Source organism: Pseudorca crassidens, chromosome 2 (genome assembly GCF_039906515.1).
Source record: "Pseudorca crassidens isolate mPseCra1 chromosome 2, mPseCra1.hap1, whole genome shotgun sequence".
NCBI classification, from domain to species: Eukaryota; Metazoa; Chordata; class Mammalia; order Artiodactyla; family Delphinidae; genus Pseudorca; species Pseudorca crassidens.
In genome coordinates this window covers 28,335,042-28,355,519 of record NC_090297.1, presented here as the reverse complement: position 1 = coordinate 28,355,519, position 20,478 = coordinate 28,335,042, and the positions used below count along the sequence as shown (strand labels likewise).

The 20,478-nt window shown below is 52.2% G+C and overlaps 1 protein-coding gene and 1 long non-coding RNA gene across 4 annotated transcripts in view; one reads left to right on the top strand and one right to left on the bottom strand.

Annotated features, from left to right (window-relative positions):
* Nucleotides 1–444: 444 nt before the first annotated feature.
* On the bottom strand, nt 445–18,123 carry TFAP2E (transcription factor AP-2 epsilon). Of its 3 annotated transcripts, none has more exons than XM_067725457.1 (7): nt 17,814–18,123; nt 17,010–17,489; nt 16,369–16,420; nt 5,579–5,801; nt 4,101–4,219; nt 3,416–3,557; nt 445–1,622 (listed from the first exon to the last, which is right to left on the bottom strand). In XM_067725457.1, exons 1-7 carry the CDS (start codon nt 17,838–17,840, stop codon nt 1,340–1,342), a joined length of 1,326 nt encoding a protein of 441 aa, XP_067581558.1. In that variant the 5' UTR covers nt 17,841–18,123; the 3' UTR covers nt 445–1,339. The 3 variants fall into 3 exon arrangements, with proteins under 3 accessions (XP_067581558.1, XP_067581559.1, XP_067581560.1); XM_067725459.1 differs by having other exon boundaries at nt 1,454–1,618; XM_067725458.1 differs by lacking the exon at nt 5,579–5,801 and having other exon boundaries at nt 4,101–4,250.
* Nucleotides 17,439–20,478, top strand: part of LOC137218496 (uncharacterized) — a 7,261-nt gene continuing 4,221 nt past the window's right edge. Inside the window, exon 1 of the long non-coding RNA XR_010940723.1 lies at nt 17,439–17,822. This is a non-coding gene — a long non-coding RNA (uncharacterized lncRNA). The remainder of the gene's footprint in view (nt 17,823–20,478) is intronic.

Below are 20,478 nucleotides of genomic sequence, written 5' to 3'. Positions count from 1 at the left end.
GAAAAGTGGCCTCAAGAATGAAATCCTCAAGGAGACAGAAGAGCTGGATTTGAATGAGCCAGACAGACACACGTAATCATCAGCAGCATTCATATTGACACACATACAGACCCACCACCAACGGTCATGTTAACACATCACATAGACCTAATAGCTGGACTGACACATTCACACACACGGCCCAGTAAGTCACAATAATACACATACAGCCCCCCCAGGATTCACTACACACACACACACACACACACACACACACACAAACAGCAGCCACACTGACAAGCCAGATAGACCCACCATCTGTACCCCCTCACCCAGAGATGCCCACAGCCCCTTCCGAGGTTTCCCCCTTATAGTCCCCCTCCCACTCCACCCCCCACCCCCAATTCCCAGGCCCTGCCTCTCCCCCGTGACCTTGGGCTAAAGAAGGACAGGGAGAGCTTCATGTCCAATGAAAAGGTTTTATTAAGAGAATGAGAAAGCAATCTGAGAGTTGGGGAGGTACGTTGACTGCAGGGTCAAGAGAAACAACAGCAAATACAAAATCCCAGCAACAACCTTGGGGTCCCTGACATCTTTGTTCCCTCCCGGCCCACCAACAGCCCTTTGCAAGCAAAAACACCCTCTCCATCCTGGTCCAGCTGGACATCTTGGTGCATAAGCAGAAGACATTGAAACGAGTCCTCAACTCATTGGGATAAATAAGTTGCACTGAACATTTTAAAACTTTAAATTACAACATAAATAAATAGGACACAGCAACAGGACTGAAGTGCAGCCTGGATTCAAGTTATCCAATTTGTGTTTATCTTCTCTGTTCCTTGAGGGCCCCTCCTGCCCACTTCTTTCCAAGAGTGGCAGGGGTCCAAAGAGCCCACTGGGGCCTCCTGCCAGCACCCCTTTTCTGGGGGTAGGAGATTCTGGGATGAAGGGCACCAACTCCTCAGTAGCACCTGGTTTGTTAATTCCTCTCCTGCTGTTAGTAAAAACAGCAAGGCCTTGGCCTCTAGGAGCACCCATCACCCTAATGGGCACCCTAGTGGGCAGCACTGGCCCCAAGAACCAGGCTTTTCCATGCAATTTCCTGTCCAAGCCTTTCTCAGCAGTCAAGGGTCAGAAAATTGCACACGCGAGGCAGACGCCTGGGCCCTTATCTACAAACCACCACAGAGGCCACCTCCCCTTACTCCAGCCCAGACCCCTAACTCATGGGTTTCTGGAGGAATGTTCTCTTTCTGGCCTGACTCCAACCCCACCTTTTAATCCTGTCAGGCCCACCCCCAGGAGCAAAGGCCTCATTTCAGACCTTGGGAGCCCCTTAGGGATGGGGTGGGGGAAGCAGTTACTTCCGAAGTTTGGCATCCTTCTCCGAAGCCTTGGTGTCACCATGCCCACTGCCTGCACTGCTTAGAAACATCTTGTCCAGCCCCTTGAGTGACTCCAGCAAGTAGTTCTGGAAGGCAGTGAGGGCAGCACAGATGGCAGGCCCGCCGAAGCCGTGGGTGATGAGGCTAAAGTGTGTTAGGCAGCTCTGCACTCCGGGCTCCAGGATGAGTGCTGGGCGGGTGTTCCCCAGCGGTGAACGGTCCTGCGCCATCAAGTCTGCAAACTCCTTGCAGATCTGCCTGGTGGGGAAAGGAGGGTCAGAGGTTAGAGGACAAAGGTCTGAGTCCAGGGAAGGACCCACCACATACTGGGTACTTTATATACATTATATATATGATTGCTGACCCAGCAGTCTACAAATGATGATCATACCCGTGTTACAGAAAAGTAAACTAAGGTTCAGAGAAGTTAACTGATTTGCCCACACACCTAATAAATACACCTAATAAATAGCACATGCCAATACCCTACGGTTTCCTTTTCTGTGGATGTCCTGCCCACGTTCCAAGTCCAGCTCAACTCCTACCTTATCCAGGAAACTTTCCTTGATTCCCTCTCCTACTGCCACCTCCACCCAAAACAGCCAATGCTTCAAGAGGTTTGTCTATGAAATTATTGGGGAACAATCCGGAATCTGCCTTAAATAACTGAAATAACAGCTAGCAGTGAACATGAATTGAGGCCTGGATGCTGTGCCGAGCACACTGTATGTATCATCTCACTTAATCCTCACAACAAATCTATAATGTTATTATCATTCCCATCACATGGAAGAGGAAACTGGGTGGTTTCAGACAGGTTAGATGACCTGCCCAAGTGACTAGGCTGGGATTTGAATCCATCTCCAGTATGTGGCTGGATATATGGCTCAGGCAGGAGAATCACTTTGTGTCTCACCTTTGCATCACCAAGGAACCTGGTCAGCATCTTAGACATGACTGGGACCCAGAAAGTGCTTGATGAGTTAGCTGATTAATGAGTGAGGTGATCCCTGCCCTAGATATGTTTCTCCAGCTCCAATATGAGCAGCCTCAAAGGCCCCATGAGTCATGGCAGTCCCATGAGTCTGTGATTCCAATTCTGCCCAGGGGACTTGAGGAAACCTTGAAGGCGGGAGGATGGAGTTGTGATTTGAAGGACTGTTAGGTGGGGGGACTGGATGGTGTTCTAAGCAGAAGAGCAAGCCCAAGGACAGGAGGGCAGGAGAGAGCAAGTGGGTTAGTTGGAGCGGGTGGAGTTTGTGCAGACCAGATTATGGGGGCCCTCAAAGGAGTCTGGACTTGACAGAATGGTGGTTTTCAAACCCGCCCCCGTGTCTGTCTCTTCTTGCAATGGGACCCTTTCTAAAAACTAAATCTTAATGGAACACCAGTTCATTAAACAGGCCCTGCGGCATCCCTACAGAACCTAGTTTGAAAATCAACTGCAGTAGCAGTGGGAGCCATTGAAGGCTCTTGGGTAGGGATCAGTGCATGTGCAGGGAGGCTGGGGGAAGAGAGGGGCACTGGGGTGAACGTCCAGGAGTAAGATTGGGAGACCAGAGTTGAGGTGGCATGTGAGTGGTGGTGAGGGAGGCATCAGTGAGACTTGCAGAGGGGTCAGGTGTGAAGTAAGAACAAAGGGGGGTCAACCCAGGGGTCTGGGTGGGTGTTGGTGCCCTGATGGAGGTCACTGGAGCAGAGGGGCTGATTGGCAAGGCTCAGGCAGGGGGAGCAAGGCCAGAGAACCTCAGACCCATGACGGGACTGGGGCTGGTGGTGCCCACACATGGACTTACGTCAGCCTGTCTGTGACACTGTGTTTGCTGATGTGTAGAACCCAGCTATGTTCACATGTATCCATGTGTGCCCTGTCACGTGCACAGCATGGAACCTAGGTGTGCCTGTGTGCAGTGCTGCATGTACCATGTGTACATCACATGTACACGAGTGGTATCCATTGTGCCCATGCTTGGTGTCTGTGTCTGTGCGTTGCACCAACATGTGCCTGTACACGGCACCCATGGCAGCCGGTGCGTGGCGCTCTCGCTCACTTGGCGGCCAGCAGCATGCTCTTGCGGCTGTGCAGCTCCCCCGGGTCAGCATGCTGGCGGCACAGGTACTCGGCAGCCGCCTTGGCTGGGAACTCGGTCTCACAGACGTAGCCAAAGTCTCGGGCCAGGTGTACAGCCTCTCCTAGGAGGGAGGGGAGGCAGAGAGATGAGCCGTCACTACAGCCAGGTGTACCTTTGAGCCTGGAGCATGGCCTTGACACTCCAACCCCTGACCGGGGCCATCCTGCTTCTATATATATATCTTTTCTCGATTCCCCTCTCAGCTCTAGACGCAACCCCGCTGCCCTCCCTTGGGGCTACCTCAGATGGGCTCTGAGCTAAGGGGTGGGAGCTGAGCCCACCAGTTGTCCCAGAGCCTGAACTCAAGATGATCGAGCTGAGAGTCACCAACCTCCAAGGAAGGGACTCTGACCCCCTCATCTCTTTACCACATCCAAACACTGGCCACTCTTCCCCCCATACACACACACACACACGCTCTCTACTGCACCAGCACATGCACATGTGTGCTTGCATATACACTTAAAGACTGTACACATATATCACACACACCCCTTACTTATACATGGTGCACAGAGAACACACACATGACTAACACACCCTCCTGCATTAGAGACAGCCACACACAGTCACACTGGATGACACAGGTCCCCTCAGGCCTCACCCTCTACTAGTGAAGTCAGCAGTGTCACATTGGCGGCCTTGCGACGACCAGCTGGCAAATTGAGCCCAATCTTCTCCAGCCGTTCCCGCAGGCACCGGCCCCCATTCTTGGACTTGGCCCTTGCCATGCACACAGAAAGACAGACACACACTATGAAGACAAAATGAAGCATGTATGCTAAGTGACCCAACAGGGCCTTGCTGCCTCCACCAACCCTGCTGAGGCTTGGGTCTGGTCCTGGGGACACTCTGGAGTCTCTATTTACCTGATCCCAATCTCCTAATCTCACTGGTTTTGCAGCCAAGATGGGAATGGGGGGCCTAGCACGCAGCTCCAGGAACCCCTCACTTCTCCCTAATCCTCTCAATAACAGGGACAGCCCAAGGTGGGGCAGGATGGACCAGCATCTTAGGGTCCTTTTTCCCACCTGAGCACACCAACACAGCTACCCAGGGACACACAGACCCTGAAACACACAGGGAAACACAGACACATGGGGAGACACTGTTACACACACAGCTGCCCAGGGGCACATAGACACATACACAGATGAACACACACTGAGGGCCAAGAATAGAGACACATACACCAATAGAGACAGACACACAGACTCAAATACCCAGGGACACAGTCAGAGACACATGTTCACACCAAGTCAGGATCCCAGGGACATTTGTACAGACATTCACAGACTCATACAAGCCGCTCTGGGACGCTCAAAGAGACAAGGAATAAGGAGATACTCCCACACCTGCACAGACGAAGCCCCACACAAAGGTACAGACAGGTAAACACACATATGTCTAGCTCCACGTGCGCATGCAGTCACACATACAACATACACACTCACACAGAGTAGAACACTGTAACCAACACATCTCACTAAAGGTAACACAGGAAACTCACACTCACGGAAACATACACTCCTACCCACTCCTACACCACATATACACACACATGCACACGTGCACACACACAAACACTATCCTCAAACATATCAAAGCTCATAGCCCTGAAGCAGAAATACCCAGGCACAAGGACACGCACAGAGAGACAGACACAACTATGAAGACAAACCATGCACCCCATGCTCCCCACCCCAAAACACACGCACCAGAGAGGCCTATACTGACACAGGGAATGGGCCTTAGGTCCTCGGGACCCTTTTCCTGAGGGATGGGGTGGAGATGGCACTCTCCCTCCCCCAGACCGTCGTGCCCAATGTGGGTGAGTCCTCCATCCACTCTCTGTACCCAGGCTCCTCTCTACCCGCGACCCCCAAGCCCACAGACCCATGGGAGCTGCTGAGGACCTAGGCCTGCCCAGAGAGCATGCACAATCCCCCAGGGAGACTGAGGTGGAGATGACCCTGTGGCCTGGGGTGGGTCCGGCCCCTCTCCGATCCCCTGAGAAAGTCTGAAACGACCACACATTTTAGCTTTGACACTGTGCAGGAAGTTGTGGGCTGGCCTTCCTACCTGCGAAGGACACCACCCAGGAGAGAGGCATTGAGGCACTCGGGAGGTGAGAGTCGCCGCTGGACCTCCCCCACTGTCACCTTGTACTTGGATGTCGAGCTGAGCAGAGAGAGCCGGCCTGGCACGGAGCAGAAGACCTCACTGGGATTCGTGATGCCGCCAACCAAGCTGTCTTTGGCCAATGAGAGGGCCGAAAGGCTGCTGGCTTTGGAGGGGATGGGGACTGTGAAGCAGAAGTAAGAGCAAGGGAGAGAGAGACAACACTGAGCCAGGCACCACCGGACACGGGCACTAGCCAGCTGTGGCATGAGCGCATTGCTGAAGCACCAGCCTATGTGCTGGGCCCCGTTCTAGCATGCTGTGTACACACAGCTGCATCTGTATGTCCCAGCACCTTTTGGAAGGAGGTCCTACTATGCCTGCTCTACAAGGGAAGAGACTGAAGCACAATGAGGTTAACGTGACTCACTCTAGCTCACTCAGCTAATGGGTGGTAGACATTAAACCCTAAGTTCTCTGGCTCTTGAACCCCTGTTCTTTCACTGAGTCAGGCTGGTTCCCCGTTAAAACTCAAACAGCTTCAGCAGTCTTGGAGTTTTGCCATGTGTAATCAGAGAGGGAGTTGGAAATAAGGAAATGGAATATGAGCTGGAGGCAGGATTCCTGGGTCACTGCAGCAGAGCCCAGCCAGATCTGCACAATCACAAGCAATCCCTGATTACCCCCGCTCATTTGTGATCCCCACGTCTCACCCACAACCCCAGATCAGTGAAAGGCCTGGGGGCCTTGGGCTCCCACATCCCAGGGACAGGGAGGTTATGGCCCCATTAGGCCTCCAGCCCTGGCCCCTTTCCTGCCAAGTCTCTCTGTGATGCTCAAGGAGACCAAGAATGAAGAGACACACTCTATCACCCCCTCCCCCAAATGCTTTCTAATTATCTACTAATATCTATGAAGGACAGGGAAGGAAATCGGAGAAGTTTAATTTTTAACACCCATTTGGACACTCTTGGCTCTAAAAGAAAGTTCTTCCTGCAGTCTAACCTCCATTCTCCTGCTAAGCCTCAGGGGGAAGGGAGAATGACTGAGGCACTTGCTTCCCCTTGGGCTTCTCTTCTTCCAAGGAAGTGAGAGCCTTGGTAGAAAAGGCAGGCCTTGTGTGTTTGGGGAGGGGGATCAAGTGGGGAGCCTGAGGCCAACAGTCACTGAGCACTCACCATACAGATAACCTCACTGAATCCTCAGAACACCCCACCAGGGGGCTATGTTATTATTCCCCTTTTACAGATGAGGAGACTGAAGCCCAGAGGGGTGAAGTAATGTGCCTGAGATCACACAGCTGGTAGACTTAGTACCAGTAGCAAGCCCTGGACTATGGTATTAAAGGCAGCACTTGGCCCTCCAGTCATTTGGCAAATATTTGCTGAGCACCTGTGTGCCAGGAACCGTGCTAGGCCTTGGGAAGGCAGAGGTAAGCAAGGCTGGCCCAGTCCCTGGCCTGGCAGAGCCCCTCCAGCTTTTCCCTCTCTGGATGCACATTCAAACCCTCCATCCCATCGCCCAGCTAGAAACCTCAGTGAGGCCCTCCACGCTGCCTTCTCCCACCACATCCCCTCCATCACCACGTACTAGGGCTTTCTTTTCTCCACGTGCCCTGGATGCAGCCGCTTCTCCAGGTGTACAGGGACGCTCACTCATTTCCCACCTGAATTTCTGCCCAGCCCCTGCTCCAGAGGGATCTTTCTGAAACACCCATCACTCCCCAGCCTAGAACCCGTCAGTGCCTGAGAATTAAATTCCAGCTCCACAGCTGAGCAGAATGCTGCTGCCTATCCTTCAGTGAGTGCCAACTATATACCAAGTGCTTCACATTAACAGCTCTGTGGAGATGCTATTTTCTGTCCCCATTTCAAGATGAAGAAACTAAAAGTTCAAAGAAGTTAAGATAGTACAGCCATAAGGAGCAGACATGGGTCTTGACCTCTGACAATGGACTTTAAAGTTCACATTCTTAACTGTCATAATGTCCTCCTTCACCCTCCTTTGTGGTCTGGCCCTGCCTACCCCTTTTGCCTGGTCCTCCATCTGCCCTTTAGGCTCTTGACCCACACTGACCAATACAAATATACTGTAAGCCACATATATAAATTTATATTTTCTGGTAGCTCTATTTTTAAAAAGTAAGAAACATGTTAATACCAATTTTAATATATTTTACTTACCCCGTATATAAAAATATTATCGGGACTTCCCTGGTGGCACAGTGGTTAAGAATACACCTGCCCATGCAGGGGACACGGGTTTGAGCCCTGGTCCAGGAAGATCCCACATGCCGTGGAGCACCTAAGCCATAACTACTAAGCCTGTGCTCTAGAGCCTGCGAGGCACAACTACTGAAGCCCGTGCGCCTAGAGCCCATGCTCCACAACAAGAGAAGCCACCGCAGTGAGAAGCCCGCACACTGCAACGAAGAGTAGCCCCCGCTCACTGCAACTAGGGAAAGCCCGCATGCAGCAACAAAGACCCAACACAGCCAAAAAAAATAATAATAAAAATTTAAAAATTTTTTAAATAAAGAAAAAATAAAAATATTATCACTGAAACATATAATCGATATTTTAAAAATTATTAATGAGCTATTTTTTTGTAATTTATTTTATTTTTGGCTGCGTTGGGTCTTCATTGCTGCTCGTGGGCTTTTCTCTGGTTGTGGCGAGCGGGGGCTACTCTTCGTTGCTGTGTGCGAGCTTCTCATTGCGGTGGCTTCTCTTGTTGTGGAGCACGGGCTCTAGGTGCGCGGGCTTCAGAAGTTGTGGCTCGTGGGCTCTAGAGCACAGGCTCAGTAGTTGTGGTTCACGGGCTTAGTTTCTCCGCAGCATGTGGGATCTTCCTGGACTGGGGCTTGAACCCATGCCCCATGCATTGGCAGGCGGATTCTCAACCACTGCGCCACCAGGGAATCCCTTAATGAGCTATTTTACATTCTTTTCTTGTACTTGGTCTTCAAAATTCAACACGTATTTTACAGTTATAGCCCATCCTAATTCAGACTAGCCACATTTCAAGTGCTCAATAGCCACATGTGGCCCGTGGCTCCCACAGTGGACAGCACAGTTCTAGACTTCAAAGTGGGGAGCACAGGAGTTAACATAAGTAAGTGAGATGTGGGAGACCTGCTACTTGGCCGAGTGTTACCATGCAGGATACACCAACATTGCCGGAACTCTTGGTTTGTTTTGTTTTTGTTTTTGCTGGTGAGACAAGGATTTGAGATTTCTAGGTGAAATCTCTGGATTTTTACTTTATTATTATTATTTTTTGACCGCGCTGTGCAGCTTGTGGGATCTTAGTTCCCCGACCAGGGATTGAACCCATGCGCCCTGCAATGGAAGCATCCTAACCACTGGACCGCCAGGGAAGTCCCTGGATTTTTAAACATTGGCAACTGATTCAAAAATTAAAAAACCCAGGACAGGTCACATGAAACGTGTGAAGCACCACGTGGGATGCGGGACGACTAGCTCACCAGCGTGTGGGCTCTTTAAGCCCCGCAGAACTGCTTGCTGTCTGTCTCAGGCGCCCTTCTCCATTTTACTAAGCGGGGCCTCCTCCTTCTCAAGCCTCAGTCCGGGCACCACCCCCAATGCAAAGCTTCCTAAGCCCTCACCCCCTGCCTTTTCACCCTCTGTCGCTGTCCTTACCACACTGAACCTCATGTCTGCTTCCTCCTCTGTCTTCCCCACCAACTGGGAGTGCCTGAGAGCAGAGTCTTGGCACAAGGGGGTGTCAGTGAATGTAGAATAAATGAGGGAAGCAAGGGCCCTTGAAACGTGGAATGGGAGAAAGTGTGAAGACTCACAGCCAATATATGCACGGGGTGGGGGTGCATATATATATGCACGGGGTGGGGGAGGGTCGGAAAGGGAACCTCATTCCTTTTTTAGCAATTGATGGTAAAACTGCCCTTCCGCCCTGGGTCGTCCCTATTCAGGCACCAGGGAAGGGCCAACAGGTCATGGATGGGGCTGAGTGGGAGAAGTGAAGAGGTGGGGGGAGGTGGAAAGAGTAGCAGCACACGCCCTACCCCAGGCAAGTTCCCTGTCCCCAGAGCCGGGCCAAAACTAGGGTGAGGCAGGGGAGGCGCTTGTCGTGGGTGCAAGATTTAAGGAGGCAGCAAAAAACTCAGCAATCAAGGCAAACAGTATTTTAATGCAATATTTTTAAAAGTAAAAATTAATGTAAAAATGCACGGTGACAAAATATCAAAAATTTAAATAGAAGCAGGCTCTGATCCTGCTCTTACACGACCCTGCCTCACTCCCCTCATCCTAATCCCAGCCTCCGCCTCAGAGTGAGGAGCAAGGATGTCCTGACCCAACAGACACACTAACACTGGACACACAATAGCAGCCATGCCACCCCCCACCCCAGCGTCTCCCAGGCCTCTGCACGGGCTCCCTCATCACCTGTGTCCCTCTGCCTCGAGGGGACTTTCTGGGGTGATAGAACCATTCTCTAATATATTTCATATCTTGACTATATGTTTACATTTGTCAAAATTCATAGAAATGCACATCTAAGAAGGGTGAACTGTACTATACGTAAATTATACCTCATGCTCGACTTAAAAAACTAAAACTATGAATTAACAAATTAACAAGAAGGGCAAAGTGACTGTCCTCTCTCCCATGACTCCTAGCCAGAGGGAATGGTCAGAGGAACAGAAAATTCTTCTCTCCCCCAGCAGCCTCCTCTATCCAGCTTTTATTAAAATCTGGGGACCCCTGAGGCCAGGCACTGTGAGAGAGGAGAGAGACCAAAGCTGGGTGAAGCTGTTTGCGCATGTACAAACAGGGACATATGTGAGCACACGTGTCACACAAACATCTATACATAAAAACTACATGCCCTGCCATAGGGAACTGAGGGTGAGACTGTGCATATGCACACTTACTCAACAACAAATACCGAGCCCCAGCTATATACACATAGGCTCTGCCCGACTGTTGCAAGAATGTGGCAACGTGCATAAGGATATCTGCAAGTGCTTTTGCTCCTGCTGATATATTTAAACATAGAGTATATGCCAGATTTATGCAAACATAGGTGCGGCTAATGTAGCGCATGACAGGTGGACACGTGTTTGTGTATACGAATTACAGACTTTGTTGCTTTCCCCACTTGTCTGTACCCTTTTCCTCAGCTTCTTCCTTCAAAAATGACAGAGGTCTGGAGGCCAGGGTTAGGGAAGCAGGTAGCCTGGGACAGGAGCAGTCACGAAGGTGGGAATTAACTAGCACGGATTGCAAAGCAGGGACCAGTGTTTGTCTCCCACACCACAGTGTCCTAAAGCTGAAGTGGTCTACCCATGGTGTCCCCCTGGTCATGAACGCAGAAGCCATTCACATGTACACACTCCTACAGACACAGGAATGTCCTACAGACAGAGCTCCTTGTTAGCCAATCTATCAGACAAGACTCTCACACACACACAAGTCTACACACTCTGTCCACAGGTGGTAGATATGGTCTGACCACTGATTCTGGGGAGTGTGCAATAGACTCTGTTGGAAAGTTGGTTAAAATTGCAAGTCTTTCTAGGAGAAAATACAGGAGAACAATCTTCATGACCTTGGGTTAGGCAAAGAGTTCCTAATATAACACCAAAAGCATGATCCATAAAAGAAAATAATGATAAACTGGATTTCATCAAAATCAAAAACTTTTGCACCTGAAAAGACACTATTAAGAAAATGAAAAGACAAGCCATAGACTTGAAGAAAATATTTGCAAATCCTATATCTTATCAGGGATGTGTATCCAGAATACATAAAGAATTCTTATAATCCAATAGTAAGATATACAACCCAATTAGAAAATGTTCAAACTATGTGAGTAGATATACAACCCAATTAGAAAGTGTTCAAAATATGTGAGTAGACTTTTCACTTAAAATGATATATGAATGGCTAGTAAGCACATGGAAAAGTGCTCAGCATCATTGGTCATTAGGAAAATGCAAATTAAAAGGATACTGAGGTACCATCAAGAAGGCTATAATCAAAAAGAGACACATGTGCAAGTGCAGATGACGATGTGGAGAAACTGGAACTCTCACACTTTCTTGGTGGGAATGTAAAACAGTACAGCCACTTTAGAAAACAGCTTGGGAGATTCTTTAAAAAATTAAAGACAAGCTTACCATAAAATCCAGACATTCCACTCCTAGGAGTTCAAGAGCGGTGAAAACGTATGTCCACACAAAGACATGCGTGTAAATGATCATAGCAGCATTATTTATCCTAGCCAAAAAGTGGAAACAACCCCAGTGTCCATCAACTGCTGAATGAATAAACAAAATGTGTTACATCCACACGATGGAGTACTACCAATAAAAAAGGAATGACCTACTGATACAGCCTACAACACAGATGAACCTCAAACACATTATAAGTATAAGAAGCTAGATGCAAAAGTCAGCATACTTATATGTTCCATTTATATAACATGTCCAGTATGTGCAAACGTATAGACAGAAAGCAGATCAGGGGTTGCCTAAGGCCTGGAGTGGGAATTAATTACAACTGGGAATGGAGGAACTTTGGGGGGTGTTGGAAATGTCTTAAAACAGACTGTGGTAATGGTTACACAACTCCATACATTTACTAAAAATCATCGAACTGTACTTTTCCAACGGGTGAATTTCAGGTATGTACATTTTACTTCAATCAATCAGTTAAAGAAATGAAGTTCCAGGGCCATAATTCCAGGGATTCTCATTCAGCAGATGTGAAATGGTGCCCAGGAAATCTGCATTTTTTAACAAGAACCCCTGGGGATTTGATGCATGTGGTTCCTTAGACCACACTTAAGGTACCACTTAAGGTCCAAAGCCTGGGGGGAAGGGGCAGCAGGAGGAAGGCAGACAGGAGGGGTCGTGACCCTCCTCCCAGCCCACTTGAGTCCCCTCATCTCCCCAGTGGGACCTGCTGGTTAAGTTTCCTTCTCACCAACTGCTAGAGGGTTTCTTTTATTTTTTTAATTGAGGTATAGTTGATGTACAATATTATATAAGTTGCAAGTGTACAACATAATGATTGACAATTTTTAAAGATATATTCCACTTATAGTTATTATAAAATAACGGCTATGTTCCCTGTGTTGTACAACATATCCTTGTACCTTATTTACTTTATACATAGTAAGTTTGTACCTCTTAATCCCCTACTCCTACCTTCCCCCTCCCCTCTTCCCTCTCCCCTAGAGGGTTTCTTTTAAATATAACTGCTACCGTTCACTGCCCTGCTCTATGCTGCCCTCAGGTACAGTCCCCAGTCTATCTGCATGGGCACCAGTTTTTTGTCTCATTCTGGGGCCAATGGTAGCCTGGGAGGCCAGTGAGGCAGGGTTGTAGAAGTGCAGGGTCAGATTCCATCTTTACGTAAATTTTGATATTTCGTTTATTGTGGATATTTTTTGCATTAAAACATTTTAAACATATTGCACTAAGATGTATCATTTACCTTGATTACTGAGCTTTTAGGCGCCCTCCTAAATCTTGCCTCAAGTGAGTTCCTCACTTACCTCACCCCAGTCCTGGCCCTGCTTGTAGATTCACTTGGAAGCCCAGAAACTCCCCATCTCCCTTTTCTTTCCCCAGATCCAGGGAGAGCAGAGAACTTACATCATCCGCTGCCCTGAGACTGGACAACAGAGCCCAGCAGAGAGGGATTCCCCACCCCCAATTAGGCAACTACCCACTCTCCTCGGAGGAAAGGAGGATTATCTCAATTCTCATCCCCAAACCACTCCCCTCCAGCTGTGACTGTATAGCCTGAAACCCACGGAGATTTTTAACCTTTTTAAACCTGTCTGGCTTTCCAAAGAGAGGGCATAGGCACGTGCTGTTCCTAGTGGAGCCCTTTGTACACCCCCTCTCCAAATGCACTCAGACTTCCAAACCCTGCATTCAACAAATCTGAACACCTACTGAGTCTCCTGCTGCCTCTCCCTCAGGAAGCCTCCCAAGTTCAGGCACTCACTGCTCCTCTTCTGAGCTCCCACTACAAGGCATACAGACCCTGTTCACTGCCTTTCTTGGCTGGGAAATATTCCTGTCCATGTCTGTCTCTCAGGCCAGTCCCGCCTGCTTTCTGTGCCCCTAGGACAAGTCACGAAACTGAAAGTGACAAATGTGGGCAGAAAATTGAGGGCTCCCCACTTCCCTTCGGGTCAGCCTCAGCCCCATCTGCCATCCTTGCCCCGGCAGCCCTGGCTACAACGGGCTGCCGACCTGGAAGTGTGTGGTGGGGCGGGGACTTCGCCTCCCCTCCCCTGCCTGGAGTAGTGAAGATTTTACAACCTCCCTGGACGCACTGTCGAAGTCGAGACCCGAGGCCTCCCTGCGGTAGCAAGGCTGCTTCTGGTGTAGGGCTGGGGCCGCCTCCCTTTCACAGCCTAGGACTCCAACCGCCCGTGACACAGCTGCCCCTCCTGCCAGGACCGGGAGGAGCTGGAGGAATGAATCCTTTGCTTCAGCTAGCCAAGAACGACCTTCTATAATTCCAGGGTCCGGGTCTGAGTGGGATGGTCCTCCACCGCCCCTGGCAGGTGCCGGAGGACTTCAGGACTCGACCGGGGCTCCCGATGCCTTCAGAAGGCCTGAGGGCGAAGAAGGACGCTAATCAATTGCGCCCAAGTGGCTGGCGGTGTGGCCGGAGTTCCGCAGTGACTGCGGAGGGCCCGAACGAAAATTACCCGCCGCGTGGGGCGTGGAGGCTCCAGGGAGCAGGGCTCCAACCGGGCCACCTGCTTAGCCACAGCTGGGTCGCCCACCCACGCACCCCGCCCCGATGTCCGGACCTCGCAGATCGGCTCTGCCGCAATGACCCTCTCTCCTCCTCAAAGGCTCGCCAGGCCAGCCGAAGGACAAGCTCGCGACTCAGGAACCAGCCTATTCCTTCCGTTGGGAGCCCTGGCTCTCATCCCTCCCCCTTTGCTGCATTGCTCCGGGCTGTGACTCGACGTCCGGGTTGGGGCCCCCAGGACGCAGTCCCCAGCTCAGGTCGCCGGGCTCCACTGGGCCACCGACGGGCTGACACTGGTGTCCGGCCGGTGTGCACGCCCGCGTCGGCGACATCCCGAACAGCATCAGCGCCCACATCCATCCCCCACCCGCCGGAGCCGGTGTGCAGCACTCGGGACAGTCCCGGCTGCACTCACTGTGTTCTTTGGGGATCCCGGCGCACCCCTAGGACCCGGGATTTATGAAAGCTGATGTCCTTTGAGAGAAACTAACTCGAGGCAATTTTGGTTCCTTCTTGATAGCCAGTCTTTTGTCCTGGCTCTGGCCAGGGGATTGGGGTTTAAGGTACTCAGAGCCCCACCTGATCCTTCTACCCTTCCCCAGGGCAGAAATCCCCAAGCTCCTTCCCAAAATGCAAGGTCCTGGCCTCCCTGAGGGAGTCAGTGAGCCCGAGCCCCCGTAGCCTGTGGAGCCCGGGCAGGAGTCAGAACTGGGGACCAAGACCATGGTTGAATCTCTGGGTGGACAGCACAGCGGCAGGCTCCTGCCGCTGCAGACCGAGCTCTCCCTTCTGTCGGTTTCCAAATAATCCACTAAAGCAAGGCAGCGGCCGCTAGCAAAGAGCTGGCTCTGAGCGTACACCTGCCCGGACTGCAGGCAGCCTCCCCAAACCCCCAGCTCCAGGTAACAGCCTCAATACCCGGAGCTCCCTTCTCCCAAGTTCTGGGAGGCCTGTCTCCTCATCTTCCCCACAGGTACACCAGGTGGTCCAGCTAACTCCCAGCCCCAGGTAACTTCGCCTCAACTTTTGAAATCCAGCTCCCCCCACCCCACCTCCCCGGGACTCAAGGAGGGCAAACAGAGCCCAGGCTTGAATTCACTCGTTTGAAAAACAACTTGAGCCAATCCCGGCTCAAGCGCTTGCCCCAGGTACAGCGGGCTTGTCTGTGCCTCATATTCCTCTCTGCACCTGCCCCAAATTTATCCCTGGGCCTCTCTGAATCTCTGTCTTTCTCACCTTTCCCTGTCACAGTCAGAACTCACAGGCCGAAAATCCATTGGAGGGCAGATCTCAAACCCCTGGCTTTTCCAAGGGCAGAGAGACACAAACATCCTGAAAATACACAGGGAGCAACCCTACATGCTTAAAGATCTTCAGTGCCAAAGAACAAATTCTGGGATACAACAGGGACCCTGACCCCCAAACACGTGGAAATTACACCAACATAACAGACACACGTCACACACTCACAGCAAGAGACACCAAGAAATACTGGGAAAGCAACATAGAGACATGTACAGGATCCCAAACTCACATAGACACCAACGCCCAAGCCCTGACCCTCCTGCACACGGCCCGACACAATAGTCACACACCAGCTCCCCTATTCCTAAACTGCTGAAAGAGGCTCCCAAATGGAGAAAAAATTCCCTAGGGAAACCTCAAGGTCCCCAAGGCCCTGCTGGGAAGGGAGGGGCAGAAAGCACCAGACAGGCTAGGAAATGGTAAGGCTTGGTACAGTGGAAATCATTTAACGACATCCATGGGAATAGCACTCCCATTAACACCTCTTAGGAAACAGAGAAGTGGTTTAACTCGTTTTGCAAATTAACTCCAGATCCAAAAGAGTGCCCTTGCCTTGGTAAAGAGTGAGCTTGGCGAGGCACAGGAGGGACGCGCCACAGGGGAAGAAACTGGGTCTGTGTGCCGGGGCCTGCACCACTTCGCCCGGTTCTGCCCTGGCAGATGCACGCCATTCCTTACCTTTCTTGATCACTGACTGGTCCAGGAGGCTCATTCCCGGCTCGTCCATGGCCTGCAAATAGGACAGGGTGGTGGTAAGGGCGCTTGTAGATCTAGTCTCCTTTCGCTTCCCAAGCCCCTGCTGTCCCCGGTCCCTGTCCTGTCTGCTTCACCCAAAGCGCACCACCCGTCGCCTGCGGCCGGCGACGGACGGGACCAGGATTCACCGGCGCTCCACCATTTGCAGCTGAGTTGGAGCCCTGGGTGCCTCGCCATGCCGCGCAAAAAGGGCATTTTGGAACCTTAGACAGGCAACTCCTCCACTTCGCTTCGCTCCAGGTACAGGCTGCTCCAGTAGACCGCGACTGGGCATAGGTTCCCTACGTTGCCCAGCGGAGAGGGACAAAAGTGGTTCGGCCTCTGCCCATTTACTCGGCGAAGGGTCGCCGCCATCCAGGCACCTGCTCACGGACTCAGCGTCAGGCCGCCCGAAAAGCCAGGCAGCGTCTAACTCAGGACGTGGGACGCATCCTGGGAGTAACGAGCAAGAAGTGGCAGGCTGGGAGAAAAGTCGGGTTCCTGCATTGGTCACTCTTTGCCTCCAGCCAGGTCCTAAGTCACCGCAGCGGATGCTGGCCCATCCCGGACCCTTCGGGCCTCACCTGCAGGTCCTCCAGGCCCGGCGGCACCGCCAGCCCGGGAAGGCCGAGGGGCGCGTCGGCCAGGCTGTGCGCGCCGTCTGCCAGGCCGTGCAGGAGCCGCGGCACAGCGGCGGTGTAGTCGCGGCGCGGGTCGAGGCCCAGGGCGCGGGCGGGAGGCGCCAGCAGGCCGGGCGGCTCGTCGTGGGCGCGAGCGGCGGCGCGGGGCGCGGCCCAGGCAGCCTGCGGAGGCTGAGGCTGTGCCAGGGGCGCCAGGCCACCGTACGGGTCTCCGGCCAGGTGGGGAAAGGCGGCGGCGGCGTCGGACGCCTGGCCGTAGGGCAGTGGCGGCTGCGGGTAGGGCGGCGGGAAGTAGGGCGGCTGGAAGTCAGCGGCGGCGGCGGTCGGCGTGTGGCAGAGCTGCGGCGCCGGCCCGTAGGCCGCTTGGGGCAGCGACGACAGGCGGGCCCCGCTAGCCGCTGCGCCCAGCCCGTCGGGGCGCTCCTGGGGAAGAACAGGGGCGCGTTAGGCGACCCATCGGCAGCTGAAAGGACCCAGTCCGAAAGGACCCTCCTCAGCTCCCGAGGGGCCAGCTGCTGTCCTGCCCGCTTCCCGAGGCCCGAGGTCTATCTCTGAATGACCCGTGGGCGCGGGAGCCTTGGGCTGGGGACAGCGGTCTCCGGCGCGCACAGTTCTCAGCGGGCGGAGTCGCTGTGGCCCCCTCCCTCCGAAATTTCGTTGGAGGAGGAGGTTCGGAAGGTCCAGCATTCAGGCTGCCGGATCCCCGGCCCGGTACGCCCCGGTGTCCCCGGGCCCGAGAGTACTCACCATGGCGGAGTAAGTGTGCACCAGCATGGGGCGGGCAGCGCGGGGCGCGAGGCGTGGCGGCGGTGGAGCCCTCGCCCGACGGCGAGCTCTGCGGGAAGAGGTGCTGGGAGCCTGCACGGCCCGCGGGGGGTCACTTTGCGGTGGCGGGGTGCAACCTAGCCCGGAGCCCAATAGGCATCAGGTCCTCAGCAGTGGGCGCCCCCGGGCGGGTCCATGGGGGCGGGATGTAGGCCGGACGGGCGCTGATCGCACTTGGAAAAGTCGGTCAACGGGCGCCCAGCGCCCACCCTTCTTCCTCTGAACGCAGCTTGCTCCATGCACTCCAGTTATAGTGGCGGGGGCGCGCCGGGCCTCCGGGGGCGCGCATTAAAGAGATACGCTAGGGCCGCTTTCTCCCAGCTCCCCAGCGACAGCCCAAGAGGAGGCGTAGCTTTGGCGCAACCCCCTGGGAAGGATAGAGTGTTGTGATTCCAACCCGCGCTTGTCTGATCGCTTTCTAGGCTCGAAGCTCCCAGTCACCTTGAAACAGAGAAGGATTCGAGGCTGGGACATAAGGGCCCTAGTTTGCTATCGGCTCTATTGCACCTTTGCCTTTGAGCAAAGCACTACTCCTCCTCGGCCTCAGCTCCCCTGTCTGTAAAATGGGTGTCAGTCCTTTCTCTAACTGCCTCACCGGATTATGGATGAGGTGGGCAGTCTTGAAGGTGGAAGAAGTTTGTGAGCTGCAGACTCAAGCCTGCTGGCTCATGTGCACACATATGTCAGTACCTGTGTGTGTGTGTGTGTGTGTGTGTGTGTGTGTGTGTGTGAGTTGGGGGCCATCACAGCCTCTCTGCACGTTTCTGGATCAAAGCCCCTCTGAGGGTGCTTACTTCACTCAGGCTTCTCCCAGCTGGTAACTCCCAGTGCCAAGCCAGGGTCTGAGGAAGTTGGAGACACAAACTGGCCCGACAGAGAGAGTTGCCTGACACTGGGGTTGGGCATCATGAGTTCCACCTGAGAAGGGCTCAAGATATTTCTGAAGCCATGTGGGCCTGGGCTGAGTGTGGGCTCCCAGAGGGTGTTGAGTGAAGCTGTGTGTAACTGACATCATGTGGACCGTGTGCTCTCATCACACTAACATGCACAGGCTGTGTGTTTCTGTGTTACCATGGCAGGCACTGGCTGGCTCTCAAGCATGTTCCACTTCCTGCAGTCACTGTATCTTTCTTTCCTTCAAAACCCAACCCTCCCTTCCTAAGGAACAGGGACAAGGATTAAAGAAAGGGAAATGAGAGGAATGCTAAGGGGAATGAATGGGAATTAAGAAAGCAGATGAAAGGTGCTAAAAGACAGTAATAAAAATAAAAATTAAAAAAGGGAAGATGCTCAGACTAGGGCAGAGTAGAAATAATCACAGCAAACAGTACAGAGTGTGCCAGACTCTATGCTAAGTATTCGATGAGTGTTGAGTTATTTAACTCTCACAACAGCTCTGTGAGATAGAAACCCTTATCACCCCCATTCTCAGTTGAGAAAAGTGAGGCACAGAGAGGTGACATGACTTTCCCAAGATCAAGGTGCTAGTTAAGTGGCAGAGCTGGTGTAGTCTGCTTCTAGCCTCTTTCTGGGTTCAGAATTACTATTCTTTATTGCCTTAGACTCAGGTGCCTAGAATTTAGTCCTGACTCCGATGGACTGTGTGATTCTGGGCAAGACCTTTTTCCTCTCTGACCTCAGTTTCTGCAACTTCAACAACAAACAACAATAAAAAAGTATGGGAGGGGGACTTCCCTGGCGGTCCAGTGGTTAAGACTGTGTGCTTCCAATGCAAGGGGCGTGGGTTCAATCGCCGGCCAGGGAACTAAGATCCCACACGCTGTGCGGCATGGCCAAAATTTTTTAAAAAATTATTTTTTTAAAAAAGGTACGGGAAGGAAGAGAGGACTAGATGTTTTCTTAGGCCCCTTTCTAATGAAGTGGAAGATGAGAAAGTAAAGGTAAAAATATTGAGCTAAATTAGAGAAGAAAGGGAGTTAGAGGTGACACCATTAACGCATGGGAGGTATGTGGAGGAGACTTGAGGAGGGCATCCCAGAAGGCACACGGCAGGTGCAGAACTCAGGTCTGGGTTATCTCAGCCTGGGAGGCTTTGGGGGAATGAGGAGGCTAGAAGCAGGCAACGTTTCATCACTAAGAACTTTCCAGAAGGTGGAACCACCAGCTAGGGTGGTAGACGAAGCAAAATTGGGCAGCTCTGCAACCTCATGCCTAGGACAGATCAGAGGTCAGGAGTGTGTGTGTGTGTGTGTGTGTGTCTATGTGTGTGGATATGTGAGTCAATGGTGAGACCTCTCTTCCCCCGACCCTCAACTTCAGCCACAGGACATTAGATATCAGGCTCCAGGACAGGTGTATGTGTGACTGAATGCATGCAGCTCGGTGGACCCCTTTGGGAGACGTCCAGGAGCAGCGAGGCTGATGATGCCTGTGCCTAGCTCTGGGGCTCTCCTGCTCTCTCCAGTAGGCTTGGGAAGGCCAGAAGAACTGCCTGCCCAGTGGCTTCCTTGGGTTTCCTCACCCTACTTCCCTGCAGCTTAAGACAACCTCTTCTTGCTTTTTTCTCCTCCTTTCTAATCTGACCATTTCTCAGTCTTTTTTAAAAAAAAAAATTTATTTATTTATT

Coding starts and splice junctions, on each gene's coding strand:
- TFAP2E (XM_067725457.1), bottom strand. CDS start 17,840: ATGCTGGTGCACACTTACTCCGCCATG. Junction 17,490..17,813: donor TGCACACTTACTCCGCCATG/GTGAGTACTCTC, acceptor GTTCTTCCCCAG/GAGCGCCCCGACGGGCTGGG. Junction 3,558..4,100: donor GCTGACTTCACTAGTAGAGG/GTGAGGCCTGAG, acceptor CCTCCCTCCTAG/GAGAGGCTGTACACCTGGCC.